The 27,415-nt window shown below is 43.4% G+C and overlaps 1 protein-coding gene across 2 annotated transcripts in view; it reads right to left on the bottom strand.

Annotated features, from left to right (window-relative positions):
• The window catches only part of EPHA4 (EPH receptor A4), a 134,839-nt gene that overhangs the window by 68,375 nt on the left and 39,049 nt on the right, over positions 1-27,415 (bottom strand). The window contains exon 4 of one of the 2 annotated variants that reach the window (XM_087819568.1): positions 5,685-5,840. The exons of the other annotated variant lie outside the window; for it this stretch is intronic. Coding sequence (XP_087675694.1) covers positions 5,685-5,840 — 156 coding nt within the window. The remainder of the gene's footprint in view (positions 1-5,684; positions 5,841-27,415) is intronic. 2 annotated transcript variants of the gene reach the window in all.

Below are 27,415 nucleotides of genomic sequence, written 5' to 3'. Positions count from 1 at the left end.
CAGCCGGACTGTTAAGCATGGAAATCTTTGGGGTAAAGAACTGAAATGAACATCCTACCTTCAAGGGCTTGTTTGAAAGTGGTTGTGAGGTTTCCAAAATTAAAGCACTTCAAAAAAAAAAAAAAGTCTCTCTCTCTCTCTTCCTGACCTTGGAAACAAGTAAGGACACTGTTATTTTAATTTGCATTCAAATTTTAACAACACAGTCACACAGCACCACTGGGATCCACACTGGGTTTCACTGAAGAGTGCTCATCATTTCATTATGGTTCATTATGTTGATAACTGTCAGAAAGCATTAGAGGCGAGGGCTTTGAGTAATAGAACTGAGATGGTAATTTTAAAACAATACACTTTCTGAAGGAAATACAGTGGCACGCAAAATTCAATTTAAAAAGGCAAATGTAGAGACAAAGTAAGTGATGTTTGCTGTTCGGAGCAAGGCTATTTCAATTTCTTGATAACCTAAACTTGCAAAAAGCTCTTTCAAATCAAGACCTCTCATCATAGATCTTGGTAAATTTGCTCTCATTAGCTCTAAGCAACTCCAGTATAAATTGTCTTAAAAGCTGCAATTTTGGAATATTTTAGGCTGCATCTAAGTATCAATCACTCACTCTTTGTTTGTTTGGCACAGCTGACTGAATTATTCAAGGCCGTTTACCAGGAGACAGATTCGTGAAGGCCCTTTAAGTTGGCAATCTAAAATAATAATCTCTTACTTACAGAGTGCTCCCGATCACAGGGCTCAAATAAGTTTCATCAAACAAGTTAAATAAAGAGTAACCAGAAGCCCAAGGACAGATTTCCAATTGAAAAACGCGCAAAACCACTCCAGTAATGGTGCTCAGAAGTAAAGTTGCCAGAATAATGAATGGGCTATTTCTTTCTAGATATACAAAACCAATCTACTTCTTCTACAAGGCATTTTTCCCCCTAGTACGTTTTGGTTGGAAAGTTACCTTACATGTAATATTGGTTCAGTCTCCCAGTCGGGGGAAGGAAGGCCCTTCTCACTGTAATCACTGAACCAGTGACTCAATGACAAAGGCACTCAGTCCTCTTGCACAGGCATGCTGTTGACTTCTCCAACACTGGGATTGCCAGACAACATTCCTGATGACAGGGAAAGGGAAAGGGAAGGTGCACAGAACCTGAAAGGGAAGGGCTGGTGACCTGCAGAGTTACAGGACAGTCATTTCATTCATTAAAATCACACTGAAATTTCTTCTAAAAATTATCTATGAAATCAAAATTCCTTCATCTACTTAAATGGCATCCTCGTGTGTATTGAGGTCTGGGGTCTGCCTTGCTAGCAATGTCACCAAAAGCCCCGTCGCCCTTCTTGACTGGTCCACATGTCTCAGGGAACCATTTCCACTTCCATTCCCTGGCAGTAACCTAGCGGGGGCTCAGGAAGAAAATACACACAAAAGAAGCTCCACAGTGAGTGTGCTGGATCACGCAACTCCAAACCAGGCGGACTTTCGTCATCTGGGAAACAAATGCAGTATTCGATTTCCATTAAGGAAGAATGTTCGGGCGCTGGCAACATCTTCCCAGAGTGAGCACTGAGCGGGAGAGCAGCCCCGAAACCTACAGGCACGGAAGAGAGGGTTCCTGTCTCCCGCCATCCACCAGGCAGGCTCTAACCCTCGCTACGGAAAAGTGGCCCCAGACCAGCAGCATCAGCAGTGTCTGGGAAGCCGTCAGGAAAGCAGATGTCAGGCCTGGCAGCGACTCACGGCCAGGGGCTTTCATGCGCATCCGCACTTGAGAGGTGTTGTTCTAACTCTCTCTTCTAACGGGTGGGGACTGTCTTCTTGACAATATTCAGATGATGCCTCCTCCATCGAAACGCTGTCCATCTCCCAGGCTGACACTGATGTTCACCTAACCGGAGGCTCCATCGAAAACCTTCCCAAAGATAAACCTCGTTCTCCATTCAGTTCTCTCAAGCTCTCTAGCAATGCGGACGGTGTGGAGAACTCCTCAGGCGTCTCCTTCTAAACTAGCCAAGGCCGCTTGTATTCACCTGGTCCAGTCGCGGTCCCAGTGAACAAAAACCTGATTTGACGAGCCCGTGGAGCAGAGTCTCTCTCTGGCTGGGGGAATGAGCCTCGGCCGGCGTGCTTTCCTTCATCAGTGTGCGGTCACAGGGAGCGGGCCGTCAGCGCAGGGCTGCACCGCAATGCGGGCTCCCGGCCGCAGGCTGCGCAGAGAAGGTGCCCGATTACCGTGGCCGGCGGCGCGGGGGAATTGGGTTTGTCACCTGGCTTCACCGGCCGCTAAGAAACGATTAGGGCTGCAGTCAGTTTGAAAGGATCCCTGATGTTTGGGTTCCTTCCCATCCCCACATCTTGTCAAGGGAATCCCTGAAGCTGGGGGCGGGGCTGGGGGAGGGCTCCGTCCCTGGGCTATTTGAACAAGAGGTTCTCTGAGAAACTCCCTCGTCGTCGCTACTGAACTGTCTGCTGCAGCACTCACCGTCCCACAGAACCTTCCGAGACGACAGGCATAACTCAGAAAGTGACTCGGGCATGCTGTTAGCACGGTGGCCGCTCACCACGTATGGCTGCTGAGCTCTAGAAATGTGGCAAACCTGAATTAGAAGCTGAATTTTCAACTGAATGTTAGTAACTTGAAATTTTAATAGCCACGTCACCTAGGGGCTACTGTATGGAACAGTGCAGGCCCACTGCATTCGTCAGGAGGAGGGCGGGTTCTAATTCTGTGGCTTAACTTGCTAGTATACCTGTTAGCAAAATACGGTGGCCTCCCAGGTTAGCCCTATCTCAAAGGAGGTCTTAGGAGTCTTACGCAGTTAATGTGCATTAAATTTAAATTTTCAAAAAGGACTTAAAAATTCAACTCGGTAGAGAAGTGGTTTCAACCTTGTCTGTGTAGTAGAATGATGGGGACACCTTCTGAAAATCCTGATGCTGGGTCCTACTCCAGAGAGTCTGGAGTTCAGCGAGGCTGTTGGGCAATTGAATTGTGCAGCTGGTGAGAAAATCACCACAGAGGCCGGGGCAGGCATTGGCAACCTGCTATGAAAGAAGTTGGGGGAGGAAGTGAGCAGCTGGGATAAAAAAAGGGGACAAGCATTTGTTAAATCCCAACCAGGGACCAGGCCATCACAAATATTTTCTTATTTAATTTTTAAAACCACCCCACAAGTAGATAGTAAGAACCCTACTTTGCAGATGAGTAAATGGGCTTGGAGAGGTTAAACAAACTCCCAAGTTGGTGGTGTTAAGGTCAGCTCTGTGTTTCTTCCTAACTGGGCTCAGAGAGGTGCAGGAAGCATTAGAATAGTGCTAAGGGTTTGAGTTAGTGAAGTGTGGGAGTTACAAGAGAATGGACCAGGAGGAAAAGATCACATGCTGCTTTGGTATTTTCATGGACATTTGATTAGTGACACAAAAAGCTACCAGTCTTTCTCTCTTAAGTTATGGAAAACCATCTCTGAAAAATGCAAGAGTTACTCTAGTTTTTAAACTCTTTGGTTCACTCATAGGCTAAAAATCAATATTTGCTTTCTCTCATTTGCATCTTAAAGATAAACCTAACAGTTTATTCCCACAAAAGCATAAAATTCCAAGGGCTCAGCTTCCGCCCTTACACTTTCAGCAAGCATTTTAGTAACTCCGGCATGTGGCAACCATTATGAACTTCTACATAGCAAGCTGTAGTAATGATCAGCTCATGGTTCCCTAGAATGCTAGGCAACAGGTCAAAATCATGTCACTAAAAATATCTGGGAGAAAGAGCCAGGCCCTCTTGCCATCAAAGATGAATTATGTGTGGTTCACAACTTAATCAAGCCCAACCTAGAGAAGGCACTATCTGTATGGGAGGTGGGTGGTGGACTCCTTGATGCACATTAAGGGCAATTATCACACCTCAGCCCACAATAGTTCCCTTCGAGTTTGCAATCATGCCCTAAAATCCCACAACTGGAAGACGGCTGGTAGTGGGTGTGGATAGAGGAGGAGGGTCATTATAAATCAATCACACACAACAGGACATAAGAATATTTAGATTGGAGAAAAAGGAAAAAAAAAAGGCTGGGACTTGAGCACATCGAATGTACATGGCCATCCAGAGAAAGTACTTAGTCTATGGAAGGAACAGAAAAGAAGAGAAGGACATCTTTGCCCATTTACACGTACACCTAAGACTGGCCCTAGTGTATTCCTTCCCTGTGGAAGTTCGAGCCTAACCTCGGGTAGCTGGCAAGAGAGCCTCTCAGTAAATGGGAGTGATGGGAGCCTTCTGGCTGTCCAGCCCTACTGCCAGGCTGGGATGGAGTCTTGGGCATGTTCCTTAACATCTCTGAGCTGGCAGTTACCTCCTCTATAGAAAGAAAATAATCTCTATCTTATAGATTTATTATAACATGAGCCCTGCAATAAGGTTTATTGAAAGTACCTACAACATTACCTGGGCTTAGTTATAAATGGTTGTGGTTGTTACTATTGTATTGTCTCTGGTTATAAAAAGAACTCTGGAGAGTATGGCAATTTCAGTACAAACTTGGAATGGACCTGAAATTGTTCCCTCACCTTTGAAAGGTGGTCCCTGACTGAGCTGGCCCTAATGCCTCCAAACCAGAAAGTACTTTTATTTGAGTGATGTTGGCTCCAGCCAGCCAAGATGGAATTTATAGTAGTTAAGAAACAAAATAATTCATAATGGCAGTAAAAGCTAAATCATATACAGTAGCATCGCTTTATGCAATAAACATAGTAAGTAAACAGCATGATTTTGAGTAGCAACAACCACAAGGGAGGTACTATTTACTATTGACTCCATTCCACGGATGGGGAGACTGAGACCTAAGAGGCTGAACAATTAGTCACTCAGCTACTAAATGGCTAGAAAATAACACCAAAAGCTATGGAAAGTCTGTGGGCCTGGCCACTAGGCTCTGTCCCTCGGTACACAGACGCACCCAGTGGAAAAACATGGGTGTTATGCCTGGCACACCACTCCCTATTCTGGTCAAGGTCACAGCCACTGCAGGGTCTGTGAAGCCCAGAGCATACATGAAAGGAATGCCCACACCTGGCAACACTGTCTATATAAGGTGTGAGAAAGGATTTCCCTCCTCCCCAGCATGCCAAGGTGCCAACCCCATCCACTCATTAACCCAGCATTTACGGAGCGCCTAGCGTTAAACAAGCATTTGTCAGGATCCAAGCCTAAGAGTTATGAATACAAAACTATGAGGAAAGAAGCAAGAAGAGTCACGACAAGGCAAGCCATGACGTCAGTCTCACACGGAGCCGAAACCTCCCGTGCACACGCGAGCCCATCCTCGGCACCCGGCCCTCTCCCCGCTTCCCGCCGCTGCCCAGCTTCCCCTCGAGTCCATGAAACGGTCAAGCCGCTTATAAATTCCAGCCTCCGCTCTAATCACCCTGCCACACAGCCCCCGAATGCTTGGTCTCTGCTCCACCAGCCTGTCCGTCGGCAGCTGTGCATTCGGAAGGCACCAGGACAGTGAGAAAGACCCTTTCTCTTCACACTCACCCCCGCTGCTAGGATTAAGAAAAGGTGTCTGTGTGATGTAACTTGCGCCCTGCGCAGTTATCCTGGGAGAAGACCTGCCAAGGCCCCGCTAGGTGGTAACGAAGGCTGCCGGCACTGTGGAAACGAGAGACAAGCACACAACTTACGGGTGCAGGGCATTGAGGCCGCATCGCTGTCGGCTCTGAAAAAGCCTCGGTCACAGGTGCACGAGGTGGCTCCTTCCCAGACCGAGTAGCTGTGGGGTGGGCACTTGGCACAGGTGGCATCCGTGGAGAGCGCTTTGTAATATCCAATTTTGCAAGCTAAAGGAAAGAAGAAAAAAATAAATAAAGCACCGATACAGCAAAGCACAACGTCACCTCCTTGATTCAGAAGGGAGACATTTTTGCTAATCCCTGGTGATTGCCTGGCTTGAGATACAGGTAAAGCAACCAAAAACATTCACGGATTACAGTCACTCTTTAAGGGACATTAGCATTTCTGGTCAGAGGGCAAAGGAGACCTATGGAAAAAATTTTCTTACAACTGGTGGTATCAATAAAATCAAGGCTAAAGTTTCCCGGTGTTTCCTGTGTGCTGGGACGCTGCTTATACACGATGTTTAATCCTCACGGCGCCCCTTTTGCACAGGCACTGTTATTAGCCTCACCTTAGAAATGAGGAATACCAGCTTCGAGCAGTAAATTGCCGGTACCTGACCACACATCTGGTGAATGTCAGGGGCCAGCTTTGACCCCAAGTGTTCTGCCCCTAAAGCCTGTACTCTTTGTCACATGCTATGAAATCTGAGAGTGTGGTCTTGAACCAACCAGTTGGAAGTGTATCCAAGGGCTAACAAAAAATCTGGTTGCTGATTATTTCCTAATTACAGCTACAGAGAGGACCAAAGGGAAAGACCAACAAAAACAACCAAGCATGAAAGAAGAGTTGTTCAGACATGAGTCACAATTTCAGGGGAAAGTTCTAGCAACTACCAACAGTGGATTCTGGAATATATGTTAAATTTTTTTTTTAGATCAGCAATAGTTTGTGTTTATTTTCAAATTACTAAAACTCTCCTGTTTTTCCCTTTCTGCAGGTTTTCAACACCCGTTTCCCTCCCTCCCTGCACCCCCCCCCCCCCCCCGACGTGTCTGGTACAGAGAACATGGGCCATATAGTTCCTTGTGCACCTGACACACTTTCCATGACTTCATCTTCACAAACATCATCACACTGACACCGAAGACTGCTTTCACTAATGTGGAAAAACCCACTAATTCTGGGAAAACTCACAATAAAAAATAATTAATAGAGCCTTGCTCCCCTTTTTTCTCCCTATGCCCTTCACGATCACCTCCCAAATCTGTCTCGATCTCAAATAAAAATTGACCAACACCATCAGTATTAAACCCACAGTGACAAGGCCATTAAACATGAAGTTATTTCATAAGACCAGAGGTAAAAAAGAAAAAAAAAAGTGACAGTCACCCACAATCTCTCCAGTATGATCCACTCTGGATCCTTTCCATTTATCACGTGCATAGGATGTTCCTATACTATCAAAATGATCAGTTGGGAGGAGAACCCACGAGACACTTTTCCATCAGCCTTCCCCACCAAAAGAGACCAACTGTGCCAGCGAGCCAGCAGATTTTATTCAAATGAGCAGGGACAAAGAGATCCACGAAACTGCTGGATCCTCCGAGCAGACACGGCCACACTCCTGTCTCATTACTCATCCATCAAGCATCCGCGCGGCTTCCAGCTAAAGTCTGTTCCTCCCTCTGCACATCCTGTTGGTATTTCCTTACTCATGCTCTTGTAATCACAAGTGGAAAGGGAGTTTAGCAGAAGCTCCAGAAAGGCACGCAGTTCCTTGGCCACTATTAACTAAAGTTGTTTATGGAATTTCCTTTAACGAGCCAGAAGTTTATGACGTGTGGCGCACCGACAATAAAAGCGCCCGGAGATCAATCTCTCCCTTATTTGCTTTCATCTCTCACTGGACCGGAGCATCTTAGAAAAACAAGTTGCTCCAGTGACTGAGATTTATGTGTCTCGAGTTTATACACTTCACATAATTAGATAGGGTTCAACACGCAAGGTGCTTTGGTCATGCTTGTGATGGCCCTAGGGTTTGGATTAAAATCAGAAACTCCAGGTTTGGCAGAAAGAAGCACCGAGGGTCAGGTTTGTCCATCCCACATCAAACACCACGAGTCCGTGAACCGGGGACAGACCCACTGGGTCCTGTCTGTCACTCACTCAGTCACAGCCCACAAAGGCACCCTGTCACCCGGTGCTAGGACGGCCAGGAAGGCATACATTGCTTTTATTTTTTCACATCTGGATGTTGGAGGAAAACTCTCCATGTTCCTGACTGATCCTTGTGCACTCCTGTTCCATCAGGCATCAAAATCTAAAAACTCACATTGGCAGTGAAAGATTGACAATGAAAATTGGCCTGTGACTGATTCATTGTAATGGGAAAAACACAGCTCATTGAAAAGCTGGTAAGAAAAAAAAGGGGTTGGGGAGCATTGCTAATTCCTCACCTTCCATTCCAGTAAGACTACCTCCGGTTAAAAAATTAAATACACGGTTCACAAGACCCAAAGTGGAGAATGGCTCAGATTTCTTCAAGTTCAAAAATTAGTCCGATGGATATGATAATTTAAGAAAAAATGAGTTGGGAACTTTATATTATTTTCTGCATTTCCTTGAAGCCAGTTTTAGTCTGTTATCAAGAACACGTATATAGTGCATGAATTAATTTGGAGAATACGGTTTTATACATATTTGGAAAATTGAAGGTTGCTGTTCTTGAAACACATGACTATTTTTACTCCCCTTTCCTCTTGCTTTTACAAGCACAAGCCAAAAATACAAAATTGTCATTGTGCTATTCTTGGGAACCCTTGCCACCCTCAACACATTCTTTTGTCTTCGACTACATCGAGACCATGTTATTAATATTTCAGGATTCTGAGGCAGGATCTCTGGAAACACAGTAGTAGTTCTTCATGCCCACAGCCGCTTTGCTGCCTACATTCGAAATGACCTACTCAACGGATGGCTCAGTGCATTTCTTTCTTTGCTCTGAGTCCAGCACTTGGTGCACAAATGTGTAAGCACATCCCATATTTATTGACCACTTCTTTGCATTTTAAAAATGTTACTACATCTCTCATTCTAAAGAAAATCCCAGTGAAAGGTGGCTTGGGTACAGCAAGCACTGACACGTGTGATGGTTTCCCATCGTTCTCCTGCGGGTGAGAACAGGTACCCCGTCTTTTTGAATGGTAATGACTTGCTAAGCAAGCTTGTGGAGGGCCAACCTGCTCAGCCAAGGGCTGCCCCCCTCTGCCCCCCAGCTGGTGAAAGTCTACCAGGCGGGGTACAGTATGAAAGTGCCCCACTTAGCCCGTCGGACGTGCCAGTGCCGGCGGATGCGCTCGCGTGTACAAGGCAAGCTCTGAGTTCATTCCCTTTAGCTTTGCCTCACTTAGTTCTTTCTGCTGACTTTAAATAAAAGAAAAAGATAAATAAGGGCAAGGAGGAGAAAGAAAAACTATTTCTTTCACTGGCTTGCCCACCACCCTAAGGAGGTTGTACAGGGCAGGGCAAGAGGAGGTCTACAGCCGTGAGTGCTCGAAACACAGTTCGTTCTTGTATTATTATTTATTCATTACTGTGTTATTTTCCACAGGAACAACTGCAAACTGAGTTTTGTCCCATCCTGTATCTTAGGATGGTCTTCTGTAGAAATTTCTTTGTGAAATACTTAAGGGTAATTACTTTTGGTTAAAAACAAAAACAAAAACGTTCCTAAGGTTATTTGGTACCTTCAGGATTTCTTGGTGCATAGATGTCTTGCATGACGCGTGAGGCCCAATTTAAGGAACTAGTTACACTTCCTCTTAAAACATGTCCTATAAGATGAGGGTCATTTTTCTCCTTTTTAAAGAAATACAGAAAGATTGATAGTATCTGATTGTCTTTATAGTCTTTTTAGATAAATTTAGTTTGCATTTGTATACCATATCGAGTTAAATAAAATACCATTAAGTTTAATGTTACCTTTTTTATTTTACATTTTTTATGTAGCTACCAAAACGCTTAAAATGATCAGTGTGGGGTACATTATATTTCTACTAGGCAATGCTACCCACAGTCTGGACTATCAAGTCTGCCATGGGCTAGTGTGTGTGTGTGTGTGTGTGAGTGTGTGTGTGTGCACTCTCAGGCACTCTTGCAAACGCTGGGTGCTGAAACAGTGCGGGATGTCACCAAAACTCAAGGACCTTTATTCAAAACTTACCCTGAGTCCCCCTCAGAAACTTCGATTCCCTTCTATTCAAGTACAGTTCTCACCCAGCTAGCTAATTTGAAAAACCTAATTTGAGCTAAAGTGCTAACAAATAGGTATTAATGGGTTAAAAATTACCTTCCTCAGTAACAAACTTGCATTTTAATATGGATTCTCCTAAAGGGCAAAGCTGAAATTCCAACAGCGGCTCTCCCAGGGAAATCTGAGCCTTTTTGCAAACCTGTCCTCAGGAAACATTTGGCTCTGGGAGGCCTGGGTTCTCTCCCACCTCAAGTGAACAGGTACTATGGGAGCGCTGCCTCTTGTGTTCTGGACACACAGTATTTTCAGTGCACTTGCGAATCTAGTTTAGAAATATCAAAGTCACCTAACAGCCTATACTGAATTCGTTCTGATTAATTGTTCACTTGCTAGACTGTTTATTTTATGAATGATGTAAGAGTAAATGATGGGAAAGGAAAACAATCTGTCAAAGAGGGTTTCTGCTTTGAGATATTTTGTAAAAATGTGCAATTCTCAGCCACCTTTGGGGAAGCTGTGACCATAAACAGATGCCCCATAGGACAGATGGGAAAACTGAGGCAGAGGGGTTAAGGAGTTGCCCAAGGGAGGGTTGCTTTCTACCACAGGCAGTGTAGCTTGAAGGACTATGCTTACAGACCTCCTCCTGCTTTTGAATCCTGCAAGGTAAAGATGGACAATTGTTATGGGGAAATGAGGCTCTGTCTGCTTTGGGCCCATCTAACTCTATTCCATTCACAAACAGCAAAACAGGGCCAAACACTGGGAAAACCACATTGTCCCAGTCATTCTAGTTTTATTGATGTCTTGAAAAAAATGAAAATCGGATTTTTTAAGGGACCTTACAGATCACCTACTCCAGAGGCCACATTTCTGTAAAGAGCCAGATAGTAAATCATTTAGGCTTTGCAGGCCAAGAGGAAGACCAAGGATATTATGAAGGTATTTTCATAACAAGAAAAAAGTCTAACAAATTTCTACAAAAAATTTATTGATGAAATACAAAATATAATAGTAATTAAGTAATATATATATATACACACATATATACAGATTTACCAATGAGAAGAATGGAAATCCGATTTGGAGAGATAACGTTTCACTTAATTAGTGTTGAAAGAAAGTATTTCCTATTATCAAATTGACTGCAAATGTCATCTATAAAAAACACCCTTAGCTCTCAGACGATACAAAAAAACAGGTGCAAGCCCGGGGGCCATACTTGCTGACATTTGATCTAGTCCAACATATTCATTTTCAAGGTAAGTGACTTGCCCACCCTTTCTTCCAGAGCATGCCAGGATCCAGTCTGGAATCCAAGGTTCCCTAATCTCTCTTACCCTGCAGTGCCCCCCTGAGTTTTTAATGACGAAGATTAATAAAGAGCACTTTCTTACCATTGCTGCAAAACAGTAAACTTTCCAACAACCATCTCACTGGAAAACTGACTTGAGTCAGTACTGTAAAAAGTAAGCCCACCTTTAAGTAGATTTTCTTGATTAAATGATGGAGCCTGATCTGGGGGATATTCCTTCTCCATCTTGGGAGTAGTTTCTCTTAGGCACTTCAAATTTTTGCAATTATACATTATGATTAATTTTAACATTACATTCTTTTAGGGGTTTCCTTTCCTGGGAATCCTGAACTTTAATTGTTTTCACCTATGAAATAAAAGAATGACACTGAGTTTTGGTTTCTGAGCCACTAAGATTATGGACTCGTGTGGACAAATGTTGCTTTAACCTTTGCCAGTGGATATGGATTTACTCCCAACCCCAGCTCAGAGATATGCACAGACATAGAAGTGTTCAAGTACTTTGAAACACTTAACTGGGCTCTCAGGTCATTCTTAGTGTGGCTTAAGCTCGAGTTTGGGACATCAGTTGACCAAAAAAGAGCCATTAGTGTGATGATGACCTGGATCCAAATTCAGCTAGGATGTGAAGCTCCTCATCAGGGTAGCAGTCAATCTCAGATTTCAGTGTGCATGGAATGACTTGGAGGCCCCACTAGATGATCATAAACTTGGATTGGGCCCAGCAATTAGTCTTTTAACAAGTCCTCCAAGGACCGTAGAAAGGCTAGGTATCAAGTAAAAATGTGAGCACATTTTTTAATTAAATCAATTATTAGGTTGCTTTTTAAAGGGTTCTTCTTTCCACCAATAGTTTACGATCCAGACCATCTCCTTGAGCGAGCCACAGTTCGATCCCACCCTCTGCACTCCATCTCCTCCCACTGTTTCCACTCTTACCTTGAAGCTAGCTTTCACAAAACCAGGCAAAGGGAAAAAAATGACCAAAAAAAAAATCTATGCCGAAAATCGACTTGCTCTTTCAAGAACAGAGTGAGGTATAATTCCATAAATAGGTGGGTAATTCTAAAATGTCAGATGTAGATGGTTTTCACATAAGATGCAGTAAATCCTGCCGCAGCCAGTTCACATAATGCCTGATAAATCTAAATTAACTCCATAAAAGTTATCGAACACAAACAAAAAGAATGCAACGGAGAAATAACTTATTGTTTTCCCCGCTTGCCTTGGAAATAGACAATCTAATTGGCGGAGGAGCTATTTCTCTTTGGTGAATCTGGAAACAGTCAACTTAAACAGTAGAAGTTACAAAATATACAAAGTTCAATAAAACATGGAAGGGAAGCAAAGTAAGTCGCCGACTCAGCATATTAATGAGGTTTAATTCCCCCGTCAGACGCTGTGCTTCAAAGCTGCGCTCTTCCCTACAGGCACCGAGGCACCGGTGGGAATGAATTTTGTCAGCTCTAATCTTTGTACCTCCAATTTTTGGCTGGTAAGCCTGGGGTCCTCTCTCAAGGGGGGCGGATTTTTAAGGCAATTATGCTTCCAAATTTAGATGTAAATAACCTGACTGATAGGACAAGTGAAGGGCGGCAGTATCTTTGAAAAAGATATAATCCACTCTGATCCAAAGCCCCTGCCAGGCTTGACCAGAGGGATTAGAAACACTTATTTAGCATGATCACTACAAATTTCTCTAAAATGAGAGTTAATATGAATTTGTAATGAATCACAATAGAGCACTGCTGGAAACAAATAAGTTATTTCAGTTTGATAAAGGGTGACAATTTTAAAATAGAAGGCAGCAAAGCAAACTGTAATCACAACATATATTTTTAAAAATGTGTTGTTTGTTAAATAAAGAGCCTTGATTTCTACTCTAATTCTTGTTCTTCTTCCACTTAGGACATTGAAATTTTGCTACAAAAAAACCCAAAAACATGGATTTCAATATTGCCTTGAAAAACTATTAATTCAGGGAAACAGTCTCATCTTCAGAGCACTACAAATTTCGTGGGTATTTTTCCCCTCTATCTTATATAAATATCTCACATCAATGATCATGACTTCCTTTGGTAAACTTTGAGATTAAAGACAGCCTGGCTTGATGCTTTTTCCAGTTGGTCGATTCTATTGAAGATATAAATTAGAGCACATTGAGCAGAACTTGATTGAATGACTTACAATAATGTTTATAAGGTTCTGACAAAATATGAGTTTTATTCCTTTTGAATATGTTAAAGTTTACATTAGGAAAGGAAACACACAGAAGGTAAAAAAAATAAATAAAAATCACAAATGACCACAATACAAAGAAAACAAAAATCAAGAAAAACAAATGCAGAAAGTATTTCGTCAAGCTTTTAAAAACACCTCATCCCTGCCTTGAATTTGAATATAAAATTACTGAAAATATATGGGAATACTTTTGAAAGATGTAAGTACGTGCTGCCTTACAGCTATCGATCCTCACCCCTGACAGGCCCTCAGCCACAGAGATGGCATGAAGTCTGTACCGTTCTTACGGAACTTGATTGCCCCTGACATTTCAGAGGCCTGGGCTTTTTGACGAGTCGCTATGGTCTTCTTCACCCTTTGATATTTGAGGTACATCAAGACCAGTGGTTCATTACACATCCGCTGATTGGGAATAGCAGGTCAGAGTGCTGAACAAAGCAAGCAGCTATTCTTCCATCCCTCACCTACCCCGTCTGAGTCTAACACTACAGTCTAGGCGATCAGCATCCTTACGTAAAATTTGTCCATTAGGAGGTATATGCATTCATGCATTCATGCATTTGGCCATTTATATTTTAGTAAACACTTATTAAGCTTTTACATAGTAATAGTAATAATAATAGTATTTACTGAGCACATACTAAGCATTGAGAGGCTGGGGAATGTGAAGGAACCTATTGCGTTCAGGGAGGGAGCAGACCATTGCTCACCATGACATATTAAGGAGTTCTCTCTGGCACATAATTATGGGGACCTCTCCTACACACCTAGCCCAGGCTGTCTGCTGGTAGAACGAACTAACTAAAAAAAAACAAAACATAAAAAACAGCATCTGAAAGACTAGGTGACCCTTGAGTGGAAAACTCCTGGAAAAAAAGAGTTTAGCCAGGAAGCTGATTCCACCCAGAAGTTAAAATAACAGCTGGTGATTGACAGCCAGAAGCAGTCACTGTGGTGGCCACTCGGAGTACTGACCAAGCTGATGCAGAAAAGGATGCTCTTTTTAGGGCGGTCACAGTTCAGTTGGATGCTCTCTCCTTAATTCTAAGTACATCCTATACTTCCTCAGTTTCTCTATTAAAAATTAAAGGCTGTAAGAGAGACTGGGAAAGAATGAAATATGTTCTGAAACCAGGGCCAGACCAAGAGAGACATGTGTTAAATAATTATTTGATTAACTCGAGCTGCGTTGCTAGTCTTTGTCATCCCAGTGACTTTCTAGCCCAAGTTGTCACAAATCACGATTTATGTAGTTCAAATGACTGTAGTAAAAACTGTTCAGTGGCCTCTCTTCTTTTTGTTATGTCGATGGGGCCTGAGCATCTCAAAGACAAAGCATCTTTAAAAGACTGACCTCCCCGATGTTACAGTTATTATCAGCAGTGCATTATGATCCCCTGCTGAGGCTTGCGATCAGGGGTTCCTTCACTGCTCACTTTTTGGATATTATTGATTAATAATTTTTTGAAAGAATGATAAATTTGAATACTCATGGTAAAAAAAACAAAGTGTCTTACTTTAACAGACACGATCAGGTTAAACATCTGCGTTTGGAACCGCATGTAGTGGGTTAATGATTTTATAGAGTTATCTGCCAGCATTTAATATCTATGTGTATGACTATTCCAACACTGCTTATGTCTGAGAGAACAAAATAAAAATTCCCGAGGAGCTCCCTGAAGAGTCCTAGTCTAGACCGAAGGAAATTTATGAGAAATCTGCACCATCTGTTTTTGGTGAGGTAGAGGCAATCTGAGAGATCAGAGCAGGAACCAACAAGGCCAAACACTTGAGATGACATTGAGAACTTCACTATTATCTGCAATAGTGCCAGTACCACCCACCGTCTCCCACCGACTCAGTTACACCCCGAAAGCTGGGGGGATTTAATGCACTCTGAACACATCCAGTTGATAAATCATTGTCCCAAGAAAGCAGTTTGACTTGCCAGCAGGAACATAGCGTGTGACATGGAAGGTTCCTGTACACCGACCTTGACGAGGATGGCCTGGCTTACCTGGCCAGTTGCCAGGTCATCCCTGTCAAGGTGGGTGTACACGAGCCTTTCTATAGGACCCTGGACAAATGGGAAGAGAGGAGAGCTGTGCATTCATAGAGCTGAACTCCACAGCACTGGGACAATTTCCTCGCTTCCATCTGATCTCTTCCCAAACACAAAGGGCCGGTCTCTAGATCGACCTTACCGCCTGGCAGGTCTGGCCTGTCCCCACCCCCGGGGCCTCTGGGAGGTTCTCCTGCAGGTTAATCTGGCGAAAGGGCCTTGGCAGCCTCAGCCTTCTCTGTCATCAGTTTGAATTCATGGGAAAGGGCCAGGTGCCAAAAGTGCTTGCAGGTGAATTCCTTGTCCCTTTCAAGTGCATCTGACTTCACACTGATGACTTTAAGTGTGTTTATCTTTTGTTGGGAAGGATTATCAGTTAGGCCGGTAAATCTTTTCCAGGTATAAATTATAAATCGCAAACAGAGATGCCAGGGAAAACATCAAGTCACAATCTGCTCATTTGTCTGTATCTCATCGAGAGTATCAAACACGAGCAATCAAGATGAAAATTGATATTCATAAAAACAAAAACAAGACCGCAATGCTGACATGTTCCCACAGTGTTGGGCCACAAAGGAAGGACTGTGGAATGACTTCCCTTGGTAAAATATGGATGGGATGGCAGTGAGAGCTGACGCATTTACAGAAAGCAGGAGAACAAATCAGGCTTATTATCAAAAGCAAAAATCCTGGGAATCACTCACATAATCTAAATTCATCTCAGATGTACAAAAATCTTTATTCATCCAAAACAAAACTTCTGGACCAACCTTCGAAAATTATATAGACAGCATGGAAAATAGAAAACTTTTCCTAGGATTCCATTTACAAGATGTAGCCTCCCTGGATTTAAGAAAATGGTTTAATTTCTTCGCTAATTACTCTTCCTTTCTGTACATAACAAAGCAGGTGAAAATCATTAAAAAATACTTTCAGCCAGCCATCAAAAGTAGATCATTTTTGTGTCAGGAAAGCTGAGACCAGGAGAAAACCTGCATTTTATTTATTAGAATAGGAAACTTTTTTCCCTAGCCCTGAGGCAGGATCATTCTGAAAGAGGCTTGGATTTGAAGGGGGGGGGAAGATGAAGTCATAAATACTTCTCCCAGGGGAAGAAAAAGAAACTTGACAGGTGGATGATCATCTCCATGAACAAAATGAAGTTTTTCCTCAAGGCTATGTCAAGGTTACACTTGGTATGTCAAAACCACAACCAGGAATCCATCGCACACAGACGGAGGTGCAGGAAGTGGACCAGAGTGCAGGCCTGCCCAGAGGCCAGGCTCTGTGGCCCGCGGACCTGGATTCCAGCGCCAGCATGTCCCAACTTCAAGTCTCTGGGCCTCAGTCTCTTCTCAGGACACTAGACTAAATAACTGATAAAATCTCTTTTTAAATCTCTAAAATTCTAAGCCTATTCTCTTTCCAGGATCTGACAGACTCAACAATTCTGAAACAGCCAAAGATGTTTTAATAGCCACTAAAGTCATGTACAATTTAGTTCAAATTGTATTCAGCAGATTAGTCCAGAAGTTTTAGCTCCCCTTCCAGGACTGGTGTGGGCTCATCGGGGAACTCAGGATGTGAGCTCTACTACTTACCAGCTGTGGAACTGTTAGGGGTGGAGGGGGAAATAGAATAGTGGGGACTAGCTATAGTTATAAGAAATATTCATCATGCTCTGTTAACTGTGATTGTTGTGTTCTGATTAAAGAAAGCACATTCTGACCTGGCTGGGAGTTGTACACCCCGGAACCTGGGAGTTAACCTCCAAATGCAGTCCATTCTCCTCAGAGACCTGCCCATCCTCATGGAGAGATTAACAGCCTTGTTGCCGAAACAACGGAGTCCCGGAGGCGCCCGCCTTTGGCAACCCCGGCCCACACTGCCTGTAACCTATACTTCCCCGTGGCTGCAATTCCTTTTGCCTGCTTCCCCATGCACTCTTTGTCCTTGTACCCGGTATAATCAGCTGGCTGATGGGGGGAGGGGAAGGGTAGAGCAGCTTTCTGTGGATGACCTGCTGCTCTCCCACACTGCAGGCAATATTGGAAAAGAAAACGCTCATATACAATCCAACCCTGTCTCTGCTTAATGGGCTCAGGTAGTGACAGGCAGCCTGGACCCATGTGTTGTCCAGTTTCAGAACCAAGGAATGAGTTATGGGCCTCCCTAAGCATCTCTGTCCCCCAATAAATTCACAACTGCAAACTCTTCATTGAACTTTCTCCTGTCTATCTTAGCAGAGATTTCTGAGGGTTCCTATGTTCTTTTTGCCACTTACAAAATCAGAAAAAAGAAAGCAATGTGTTCCCTCATTCCGCATGTCTTGTTAAGCATCTACATATGCCTGGCATAGGGAGGGGATGACTGACAAGGTCTCTGCTTTTGAAGAGCACACACTTTAGTGGCAGGGATATAATTTAACAGGGGAACAAAACCAGTGATGTGAAAGGGATTGAGGGCGGGGTAGAGGAAGGTCTTAGAGCAGGTGCTTAGGAAAGGCCTTTCATAGACGACACATGAGTTGGTCCCTGAGCTAAGAGAGGGAGAGCAAATGTGAAGATTTACCTAGGAAAAGCATTTTAAGAAAAAGAGAAGTGGTAAAGGCCCTGCGGTGAACAGGTATTAGAGGGACAGGAAGAATAGTGCTGTGTCTGGGAATGTTCGAAGATCAATTCCAAGGTTGAGCTCAAAGCAGCCAGCAGGGTCCACGTTATAGGAGAAAGAGGTAGACTTTATACTCAATAGGTCAATGTGATTTGCTAGAGATTTTTCAAAGGACCATTTTCGCTGTTGGTCACCACGGACAGTAGGAAATTCTAATGGAAACAGGGCAACCAGGTTGGTGGCTGTTGAAGGAGCCCAGGAAGAGAAGATGGTCACATGGACTACGGTGGAAGCAGTGGAGCTGAGATCAGTGGTTGGGTTCCAAGTAGGTGACATAAGGGACTAACTTTGCTTTTCTCCATGGTCACAAGATATTCCTTTAAGTTAACGTAAGGTACCGAACAAGGCCCTGACAGCATGGCTCAGTGGTTGAGCGGTGACCCATGAACCAGGAAATCACAGTTCAGTTCCTGATAGGGGCACATGCAAGGGGTGTGGGCTCAATCCCCAATAGGGGGTGTGCAAGAGGCAGTTGATCAATGAGTCTCTCTCATCATTGATGTCTTTATCTCTCATCTCTCTCTCCCTCTCCCTTCCTCTCTCTGAAATCAATAAACAAAAAATAATAATAAAATAATAATAATTTTAAAAAGATACCAAGCAAGTGACATAAGGAGCAAATTTTGATTTTTCCCTGTGGCTGTGTCCTTCAAAATGAGTCATGTCTAGACCTACCTGAGCAGACTGGGCCATCACTTCCACCACTAATCACAGAACGCCTCCTGCCTCTGCTAACACAACAGCCTTGCCAGGCTGGTGACTGAGCCCTGAGTTCTGACCACTTACCGTGGGCCACACCTCGATAGCAGCTGCCTGAGAGCACCCACTGACTCAGGGGCGCCAGCTGAGGGGCCGGATTCCTGAGCGTGATTCAAACCGGAACTCAGAGCACAGCTGACAGGACTTTGTCAACAGCATCCTAAGTAAATGAAGAGTTATTAGGTTTCGAGTTGACACGAGGTAGCTGTTGGTGTGGGCAGGCTCTGTTGTTATTTGACTGAGGCCTTTGCTTTCCTGTTTCCTCACAGAGCCAACCGGGACCTAACTGGGAGACTGCAGATAGCTAGTTGGTTTCCAGGAACACTGAAAAGTGAGAGTTGGTTTTTCTGATCTGGGACTATTCATGCGCTTTTTCTTCTGATTGCCCCTGAGGTCACAGAGCTCAGTCCTTAGCCTCCAAGGCAAAAATGGTCTTAATCTCCAGCTTATAAGAAACAAAGAAATGTACTAGTCATGAGGAAAGATTCTCTCTTACAGACCCTCTCACAACTGTGACTCAGTAATGAACTGTGCTTTTAGAGGTTTGCTGGCCATCTCCCCTGTAAAACACATTCCTAGTTCCAAAGCAGCAGCAAAGGTGCCTGTCCTGTCTACCATGAAATCTCCAGCACTGAGTACAGTATCTTGTATTGGTAGCCGCTTAACATGTATTTGTAGACTAAATAAATAGCTGAATAAAAGCTAAATGCAGATGCTAAAGGTAACTGATGACACAGTTACCTTTGGCATCTAAACGTTGATGACCACCTCTCAAAGTCTGGACACAGGAAGCAACCCAGACCACCCTTGGCTGTGATAAAAGATCATTTCTGGTTCACTTTCCTGTTCCTATGTTTCTTGGCCATTGGGACTTAGATTTCAACTTCAAACAGCCTGGTAACATTACAAGCTTTGCTGAAAGTTGCCAGAAAGGAAACAGGACAATCCTAACCCAGGCAGGCAAGAAGGCCTGCTGATAATACTTAAGGGGTGGGAGGAGTGGGGAGGCAGAATGTTAATGGTCTTACGTTCAAGTACCTGTCTCTTAGAGGGGTAGGAAACCAGTGGGTAAGGTCACCCAAAAGAAAATGAATCCAGAGAGCAGATGAGGCTTGAAAAAGTAAAATATTTAGATATGAATGATTTGGGGAAGAAAGTTAGCAGTGAAGGTTGGAGGGGTGGAGCTGGAGCTGGAGGCCACAGAAGTAAATCACTGCAAAGGCAGATGGGATAAGAGATAAGTCCCTTTGCTAGTTAGTCACACCCTCCCACATACAATTCTCTTGGCACAGGTTCCTTTACTAACAAAGCAGGCACATGTTTTAAACAAAATACAGTGCAGCGAAACAGCCAGGGTGCCTTTAAATGTGGTTTAAAAATTTTTTTAAAAGCATCAAAGGGCAAACTATAACATGGTTTGAGAATACTGTAATAATAAGATTACTAGGGCCCTATGGCCACAAAGGAAACCCAGGTTTCCTCATCACACCTGAAAGGATGCACAGTTTCTGAAAAGGGGCGTTTGAACTTTTAAGTCACAAACAACAGGGCTGATATTAATCCCAAGGTTCTCAGACGGTGAGTCACAGCAAGACTGAGAGAAAGAGGTGGAGAAGAGGAAGGGACAATTGACATTGAGAAAATGCATTTCCTTTTCTTTGGCCCTTCAGGCCAACCCGAAAGAACTGATTTCCGCTCCAGCTATAAAGACATCCCACCGAGGAGACTCTCGTCCTGGATGGTATTAATGCTGTTGGCAACTGCTACTCCAGTTTAATCCTACCGCTAACTATCCCCTAGGAAGGGAGACTTTCAAGGTTTAACAATGAAAGAACATTGAAAGACCTGTGCACAGAGGTGAAACAAGTGAATTAACCTTTCAAATGCGAGGCGAAGCTAACATTGGAAACTCAGCCCAAATCAACAGAGCAGGTCACCTCTGCACAACCCAGAGTTCCAGCCACGCCCTTTCTAGCTCTGGGGCCAAGATCTCTTCTTCCTCTGTAGTTTCTGCTCCCATTCCTTCACTGGTCATTCTCTAGATTTAAGGTTAATTTAAATACGCATTTTGTATCCTAAGGAAAACAGGATGCTCATGCTAATTATGTCATGCCTGTGTTTAAAGTCTTACGAAGGCCCCATTGTGTAAGCCATAAAATTCAAACAGAAAAAAAAGAGAAACTAAAGAACCCCCAGGTCTAGCCCCAATTTGTCCCTCAAATGTCCTACACTTCAATCAAACCAGACTGGCGCACCATTTGTTTTCACTTGGATCTTTCACACATTCTCAATCACTTAGGAGTAGTAAAATCTTAACCTCTCTTCAAAGCCTAAAATCAGCCACCACCTCTGCTATCAAGCATCACAACACTCGGGACCCAGAACTCAAATTAATTTCTGTGTACATAGCACTTCTATCTTTATGCTTATTTGCACACATATTTATTTTCTTTATTATCCAGCAAGCAACTGGTAAACCCAGAGGACAAGACTTATGCTGCACACACACACACTCAGAGCCCATTTTCTTATCTTGAATTTAATAGATTTGTTTTTACATAGTGGGAGTTCTAAACTTACTAGTTAAACGTTTCAAGACTTTTAGTCCCAATTTCTCTCCCCCAAAATCTTATTTTTGAGAGCTCAATTATAATCTCAGATTTTCTTCCCTCTATGCATTGGTGACTCTGAACAAATGAAAGTAAACTGTTCTTGAAATCCATGTTCATAATACAATATCATAACATTTTGATGAACCCCCCTTGACACTTGTACTTTTAATATGCATTATTTGGAAAATTATACAATGATAAAAGGCTAATACAATTCAAAAACTCTTTAAACCATATTTGTATTTTATTGGCCATTGTAGTATCTGCATTTTATTTGAAAAATAGAAATTGTAAAAGACTGGTTATTCTATGCACAGTAAGGTTTGACCTGGTCCATACAGTGCTAATCCAGGACATCTTGCAAAAATTCTTTCTGTTTTCAACCCCTCCCGTTCTGTGACGTACTCTCGTGAATGTGAATGTGCATCAAGTAGTTCCTGCGCGGCCTAACTTCCAGCAGCCAACTTCCCTTCCAAACTTTCCACTCTGTGAGAACAGAAAGAAAGCTCTCCCTGAGACCAAACCAACAGTTCTGATTAGATGTTGCACAAGAATCACAAGAGTAGGTGAGCTGTAGATTCAGAAAAAGTTCAGCAAACGATTTTGGAAACGCCATACTTCAAAGGCAATTGGAGAAAAAGAAATTAAAAGGGCAGAATAGCCGAGAGAACACAGAGTAAGAAGGGGACTAGCATTTACTCACCACCACCAGGGGCTTGGCCAGGTATCTTAAATATGGGATCTTATTTTACCCTCACCATTTGCTCTTGACCTGAGCCCTGCCAGCTACGCCCACTCTGCCCGCGAGGCACCTGAGAATTCCAGTGACCAATGGCACAGATAAAAGCCACATTCGTCACAGAAGAACCAAGAGAGTGCATGGAGAAAACCAAGGGAGATCAGAATTTCACACTGTCAAGGAGGGTATCAAGGAGAAAAACTCAGGCAGACACTTGGATAGTCCATGTCAAAGACATTCCCAGCCTTTGAGAACAGTGCCAGGGGAGTGATATAGGTGGAAGTTAAATTGTAGGTTTGGTCCAACTGAAAAATCACAACGAGTCAAAAAGTTAGCTAATAATACCTACGCAATAACTAATCTAGAAATAGATAGACAACAGATTGCTGCTACAACAAAGCTTGTTACTACAGAGGTTTAAACCCAATAAACAGACCCAATACACACCCACCCCAGAACATAGCTGTAGCACCGTCTCCCACATTTCATTGACTTATGTTGCATTTTTGAGTTTTGCCTTCTGACAGTTCAATCACCTTCTTAATATCTTAACTCATAAGCCAATACCATGTGCCATAAATTGAAGATAATAAAAATTAAATCTTAATTATTAAAATTTTAACTGTCCATCACCACCTAGAATTTGAGAACCTAGTATCACCACGCTAACGGAAACACTGGCGGGTAGTTTAGGTAATACAAATAGCAAGTAGTTATAGGGACTCTCTATGTGCACCTTTATTACTTCAGTAGATTCGCCCAACAATTCTAAGAAGTAAGGGCTATTCTTAATTGACTAATTCATTCAATGAGTATTTTTTGAGCACCTAGTAGGTGTGAGTCAGTGTTCCAGGTGCTAGGGAGAAATCAAAACCTCTTGTTAAATTGGCGTGGGACAGAGAGGGGAGTGAAGAGAAACACAAAACTAAATATATATAAAATGCCAAGTGGTTAAAAGTGTTTTGAAGGGGGGAAAAAGCAGCATATATATTTCAATTGAGAAAACTGAGGCACCTAAGCAATGCCTGACTTCCAGAGAGAGCAAGGAAATGTTTCTGAAGTGACGAGCTGAAGGGGAGACGCAGAGAGAATGGAGCAAAGGCTTCTGGCCTCTCCCGTGTGCTGCCTCGCGTCAGAGGCCAACCCTGCTCCTTAGCACAAGTGCTCCACAGCAGATAAGTGTGCCAGCCACCGACTCGGCCTGAGTGCACTTACATGCCAGGCTTCCGGATGAGAGAAAGAAAAATGAGACTTGAGAAAGCATAATCGCCTGTACACAATCAATAAGACAAGTGGTAAGTTTAATGTATCTTATTTCGCCTCCCATGTTTGCCTATCTTTTCAGGTCTTTTTGTAATAATGAGAGTGAGAATGGGAATGCAGGGCAGGGTTTAATCCATGTTAAATCTCGGCACATCCATAAGCCTTATGACCCACCAAGTTTGCCTTATAGCCAGTCTTACATGAGATTGAGTGTTACCTGTGGACTGAAGTTGTCATTTCCTAGTGAAGCCTATGTCAGGTGAAAAGGAAAACTAGAACAGACAAAGAAGTATAGTCCTGCAAAGTGTCCTTGCTGAATATCCCAAATGCTTAACCAACAACATAAATATTAAACATATCTTAATGACTTTACTTAAGCTGGAAAAATAAATTCTATAAGAAATTTGTACTTGGAATTCTTCACACATATACATATGTGTGTATAGATATATGTGTTTATTGATTTCAGAGAGAGGAAGACCTAGAAACATCAATGATGAGAGAGAATCATTGATCGGCTGCCTCCTGCACGCCCCCTACTGGGGATCAAGCCCACAACCTGGGCGTGTGCCCTGACCAGGAACCCAACAGTGACCTCCTGGTTTGTAGGTCGACACTCAACCACTGAGCCACACGGGCCAGATTAGAATTCTTAATATTTTCAGCATCTCAACTGTCAATTCAGATTACTAAACACAGCCTGATCAGTGGCCACAAAATTGATCTTTACTAACACCTAAAACCCCGATTTGATCAAACCCACATTTGAATGGCTATCGCCAATGAGTTAAAACGAGCATGCTCATATTTAAGGTTCGTGTTCCCTAACTCAGAGGCACAAGATTAAGTTTTCCAAATAATAATCAAATTTTTATAACTGGCTTATGTTCCCGAAAGTGTCCTACCTCTTGTCTCAGTTACCTGGGATAAGTGCTAGAAATAGGGGAAAAACGGGGGGCAGATTTCCTAAGCCTATAAATACGTAGTTTTATAGCCTCTGAAGGAGCTTACTATTTTCAATATTCACACCAAATCACATGCCCATGATAGAAATTTCTATTTCATAAAAGAATGTGATAAAAATTGGTGATATAAACCAGACCAATCTGTCAAGTAGCGTGGCATCCACAGTGGCCTCGGGGCAAAGTGGCTTCGCGTCAGCCGTCCCCACAATGTGCACACAGGACACCCCCTCTGCTGCGTGCCGCTTACCACTTAGATGGGGGAGAGCCAGCCCTGGACTCGGTGCACAACATATACATTAAGTTAAAAGGTTAATTTTTTGACTCGTGGGCTGGATACCTGCGCTGTGGAGGAAAACAGGCTATCATTTGCTCCCTAAATTACCTCTCAATGAAACAAGACAAGGGAAGAGAGAGAGGACGTGGCCTTTATTTCGTTTCATTAGTTCCGACAGCGGGATGCTCACGGGCACGTCTTTCCCACGTTTCACGCGTGGAGGCAGAGCTGCCCAGTGGTTAGGCACCGCCGGAATTCAGACGGACTTGAACTGAACGACAGGGCTGCCCCTTAACAGTGAGAAGTGACACTTCACTCTCAGCTGTGGCTTCTTCGCTGAAATGGGACATTATGTGAGGAATAATGAGGTCAAGTGCCCACGAGCCCTGGGCCTGGGACTCAAACACGCTGCTGCAGGGAGACCTGCGGTCCTCGCAGGAAGCATAAGCGTGGGGCCTGCTCCCTCTCTCCAGAAGCGTTTCTTCCTGACACTCAGATTCCCTGAAAACACGCTGCAAGGAGTAAACAAGGACTTCTAAAAAAAAAAAAAAATTGCCACCTAAAGTGTATATTTTATTTATTTGGGAGGGAAGTAGATTTTAAAATTAGTTTATTTTCCAATTATAGATGACGTACAATACTCATTAGCTTCAAGTGTATAACAGCGATTAGACATTTATATACCTTATGAAGCAATCACCTCGCCGAGTCCAGCACCCACCTGGCACCATACACAGACATTAGAATGTTACTGACTATGCGCCCACGCTGCACTGTACACCCCACGGCTATTTTATACCTGGCAACCCGCACTTCTTAACCCCTTCACCCTCTTCACCCATCTCTTCAACCCTCTCCCATCTGGCGACCATCAGTTTGTTCTCTGTACCTATGAGTTCATTTTTGTTTCCTTTGTTCATTTATACTGTTTTTTAGATTCCACAGATGAGTAAAATCATATGGTATTTGTCATTCTCTGACTGCCTTACTTCACCTGGCATAACGCCCTCTAGGTCCCTCCACGTTGTTGCATCAACTGAGTACTTTCAGGCGCTGTGTCCCCATAGTGCTACCCATAGCATATGACCCTCTTTACAACTCTGCATGGGACACAGTTCCTCCTGCTTTATTTTCTAAATGACAAACAGTGTTTCAGCAAAGCTTCCAACCACTTACATGCACAAAGTGAGGGTCAAATTGAAGTTTATCACATTCTAAAAATAAATACTTATTGAATTATTATGGCTCTGCACTTTGCATACATAATCTTACTAAATACTTAACATGACCTTATGAATAAGGAAACATTATCTCTATATTAAGCTAAGGAAACTGAGGCAAGTAGAGTTAATCAGTGAGAACATGTGGTTAATAAATTTTAGAGTCAGTATTTAAACCAAGGCAGTGTAAGAACCATAGACATGTATTTATCCAGTCCTCAAAAGCTTCTGTATTTCCCCTGTGTGCTCAGGGAACAATGGGACCCAGGGTCAGGAAAATTCACACACACTCACACACACACACACACATTCTCACATGCACACACTCTCTTACACACACACACTCTCAGACACACTCATTCACACCCACACTTTTACACACACACATACACACACCCACACACGCACATTTAAAATAAGCATTAAAATGCCAGTCTACTATCTTCCCATGGTTCGGAGGATTCTTATTAATAAACATGTTGTGCTCTTCAGTGACAAGTGTTTCTTGTCCTTGCGCACATGTGCACCTGCCCAGTCTCACCTAGAAAAACATGAAGAAGAAGGGAAGAGGAAAGGAGAAATACAAAAACTATGACCCTGGGAAGACGTCGCCGAGATGCACAGACATAGTCCTCAAAAGCAGCCTTGGATAGACTTTCACAATCTCCAGATTTAAGAGAATGGCTCCGCCCCGCAACCGAGGTACGTGCCCTTGGCCGGAGGGGTCATAGTCTGACCTGAGACTCCACCCTCATTCTCACTTAGACATTTACAGCCTGCTATGGTGGCCCCCAGCCCAACAGAAGGGGTCCTCCTGGGTCTGCTCAACCCTCAGGTGTGTTCAGAGTGGTAGGACCTGGAAGCCGTGCTTTCTTAGGGCCTCCTCAAATCCCTCAGAAAGATTCAGCACAAAGTTGACATGGGTCAGTCCTGAAGATGGTAACTGCTTACATTTATCCCACAATAGCCTATGGCCTAGGTGCTGTTATTATTACCATTTCACAGAAGAGAGAATTGAAACACTAAAAGAGGAAGGAACTCGCCTGTGACATGGCTAAGTAACTGGAGGTCAGGGCTCAGGCTGAGGCAATGGGTCTCCAGAGCTCACCATGCTGCTCTGCAAGCCCCTTTTTTTAATGTTCCCCCAATTCCTGAGGCTCATGAGCAGAGACAAAGGAATTCTTTCACATATTAAAGGTGTTTATACATCTTTCCCAGGCCCCACCCCGACCCAACTACTTCCTACTTCCCTCCCCTCCCTTTCCACACACACAACACAAACCTTATCTGTTGTTGAAAACACAGAGCTATGCCTGTCCCGGTCACTGTGTAAATGCAGCAAGATTTCTGATAGGGAGGCCTCTAATCCCTAATAAAAGTTTGATAACAGCCTCTTAGGTGAGAGAGCAAACATATTAGCTTCA

The sequence above is a fragment of the Miniopterus natalensis genome, chromosome 8 (assembly GCF_054644295.1).
Source record: "Miniopterus natalensis isolate mMinNat1 chromosome 8, mMinNat1.hap1, whole genome shotgun sequence".
NCBI classification, from domain to species: domain Eukaryota; kingdom Metazoa; phylum Chordata; class Mammalia; order Chiroptera; family Miniopteridae; genus Miniopterus; species Miniopterus natalensis.
Note: the sequence above shows the minus strand (reverse complement) of the source record. Positions and strands in the feature narration are given on the sequence as shown.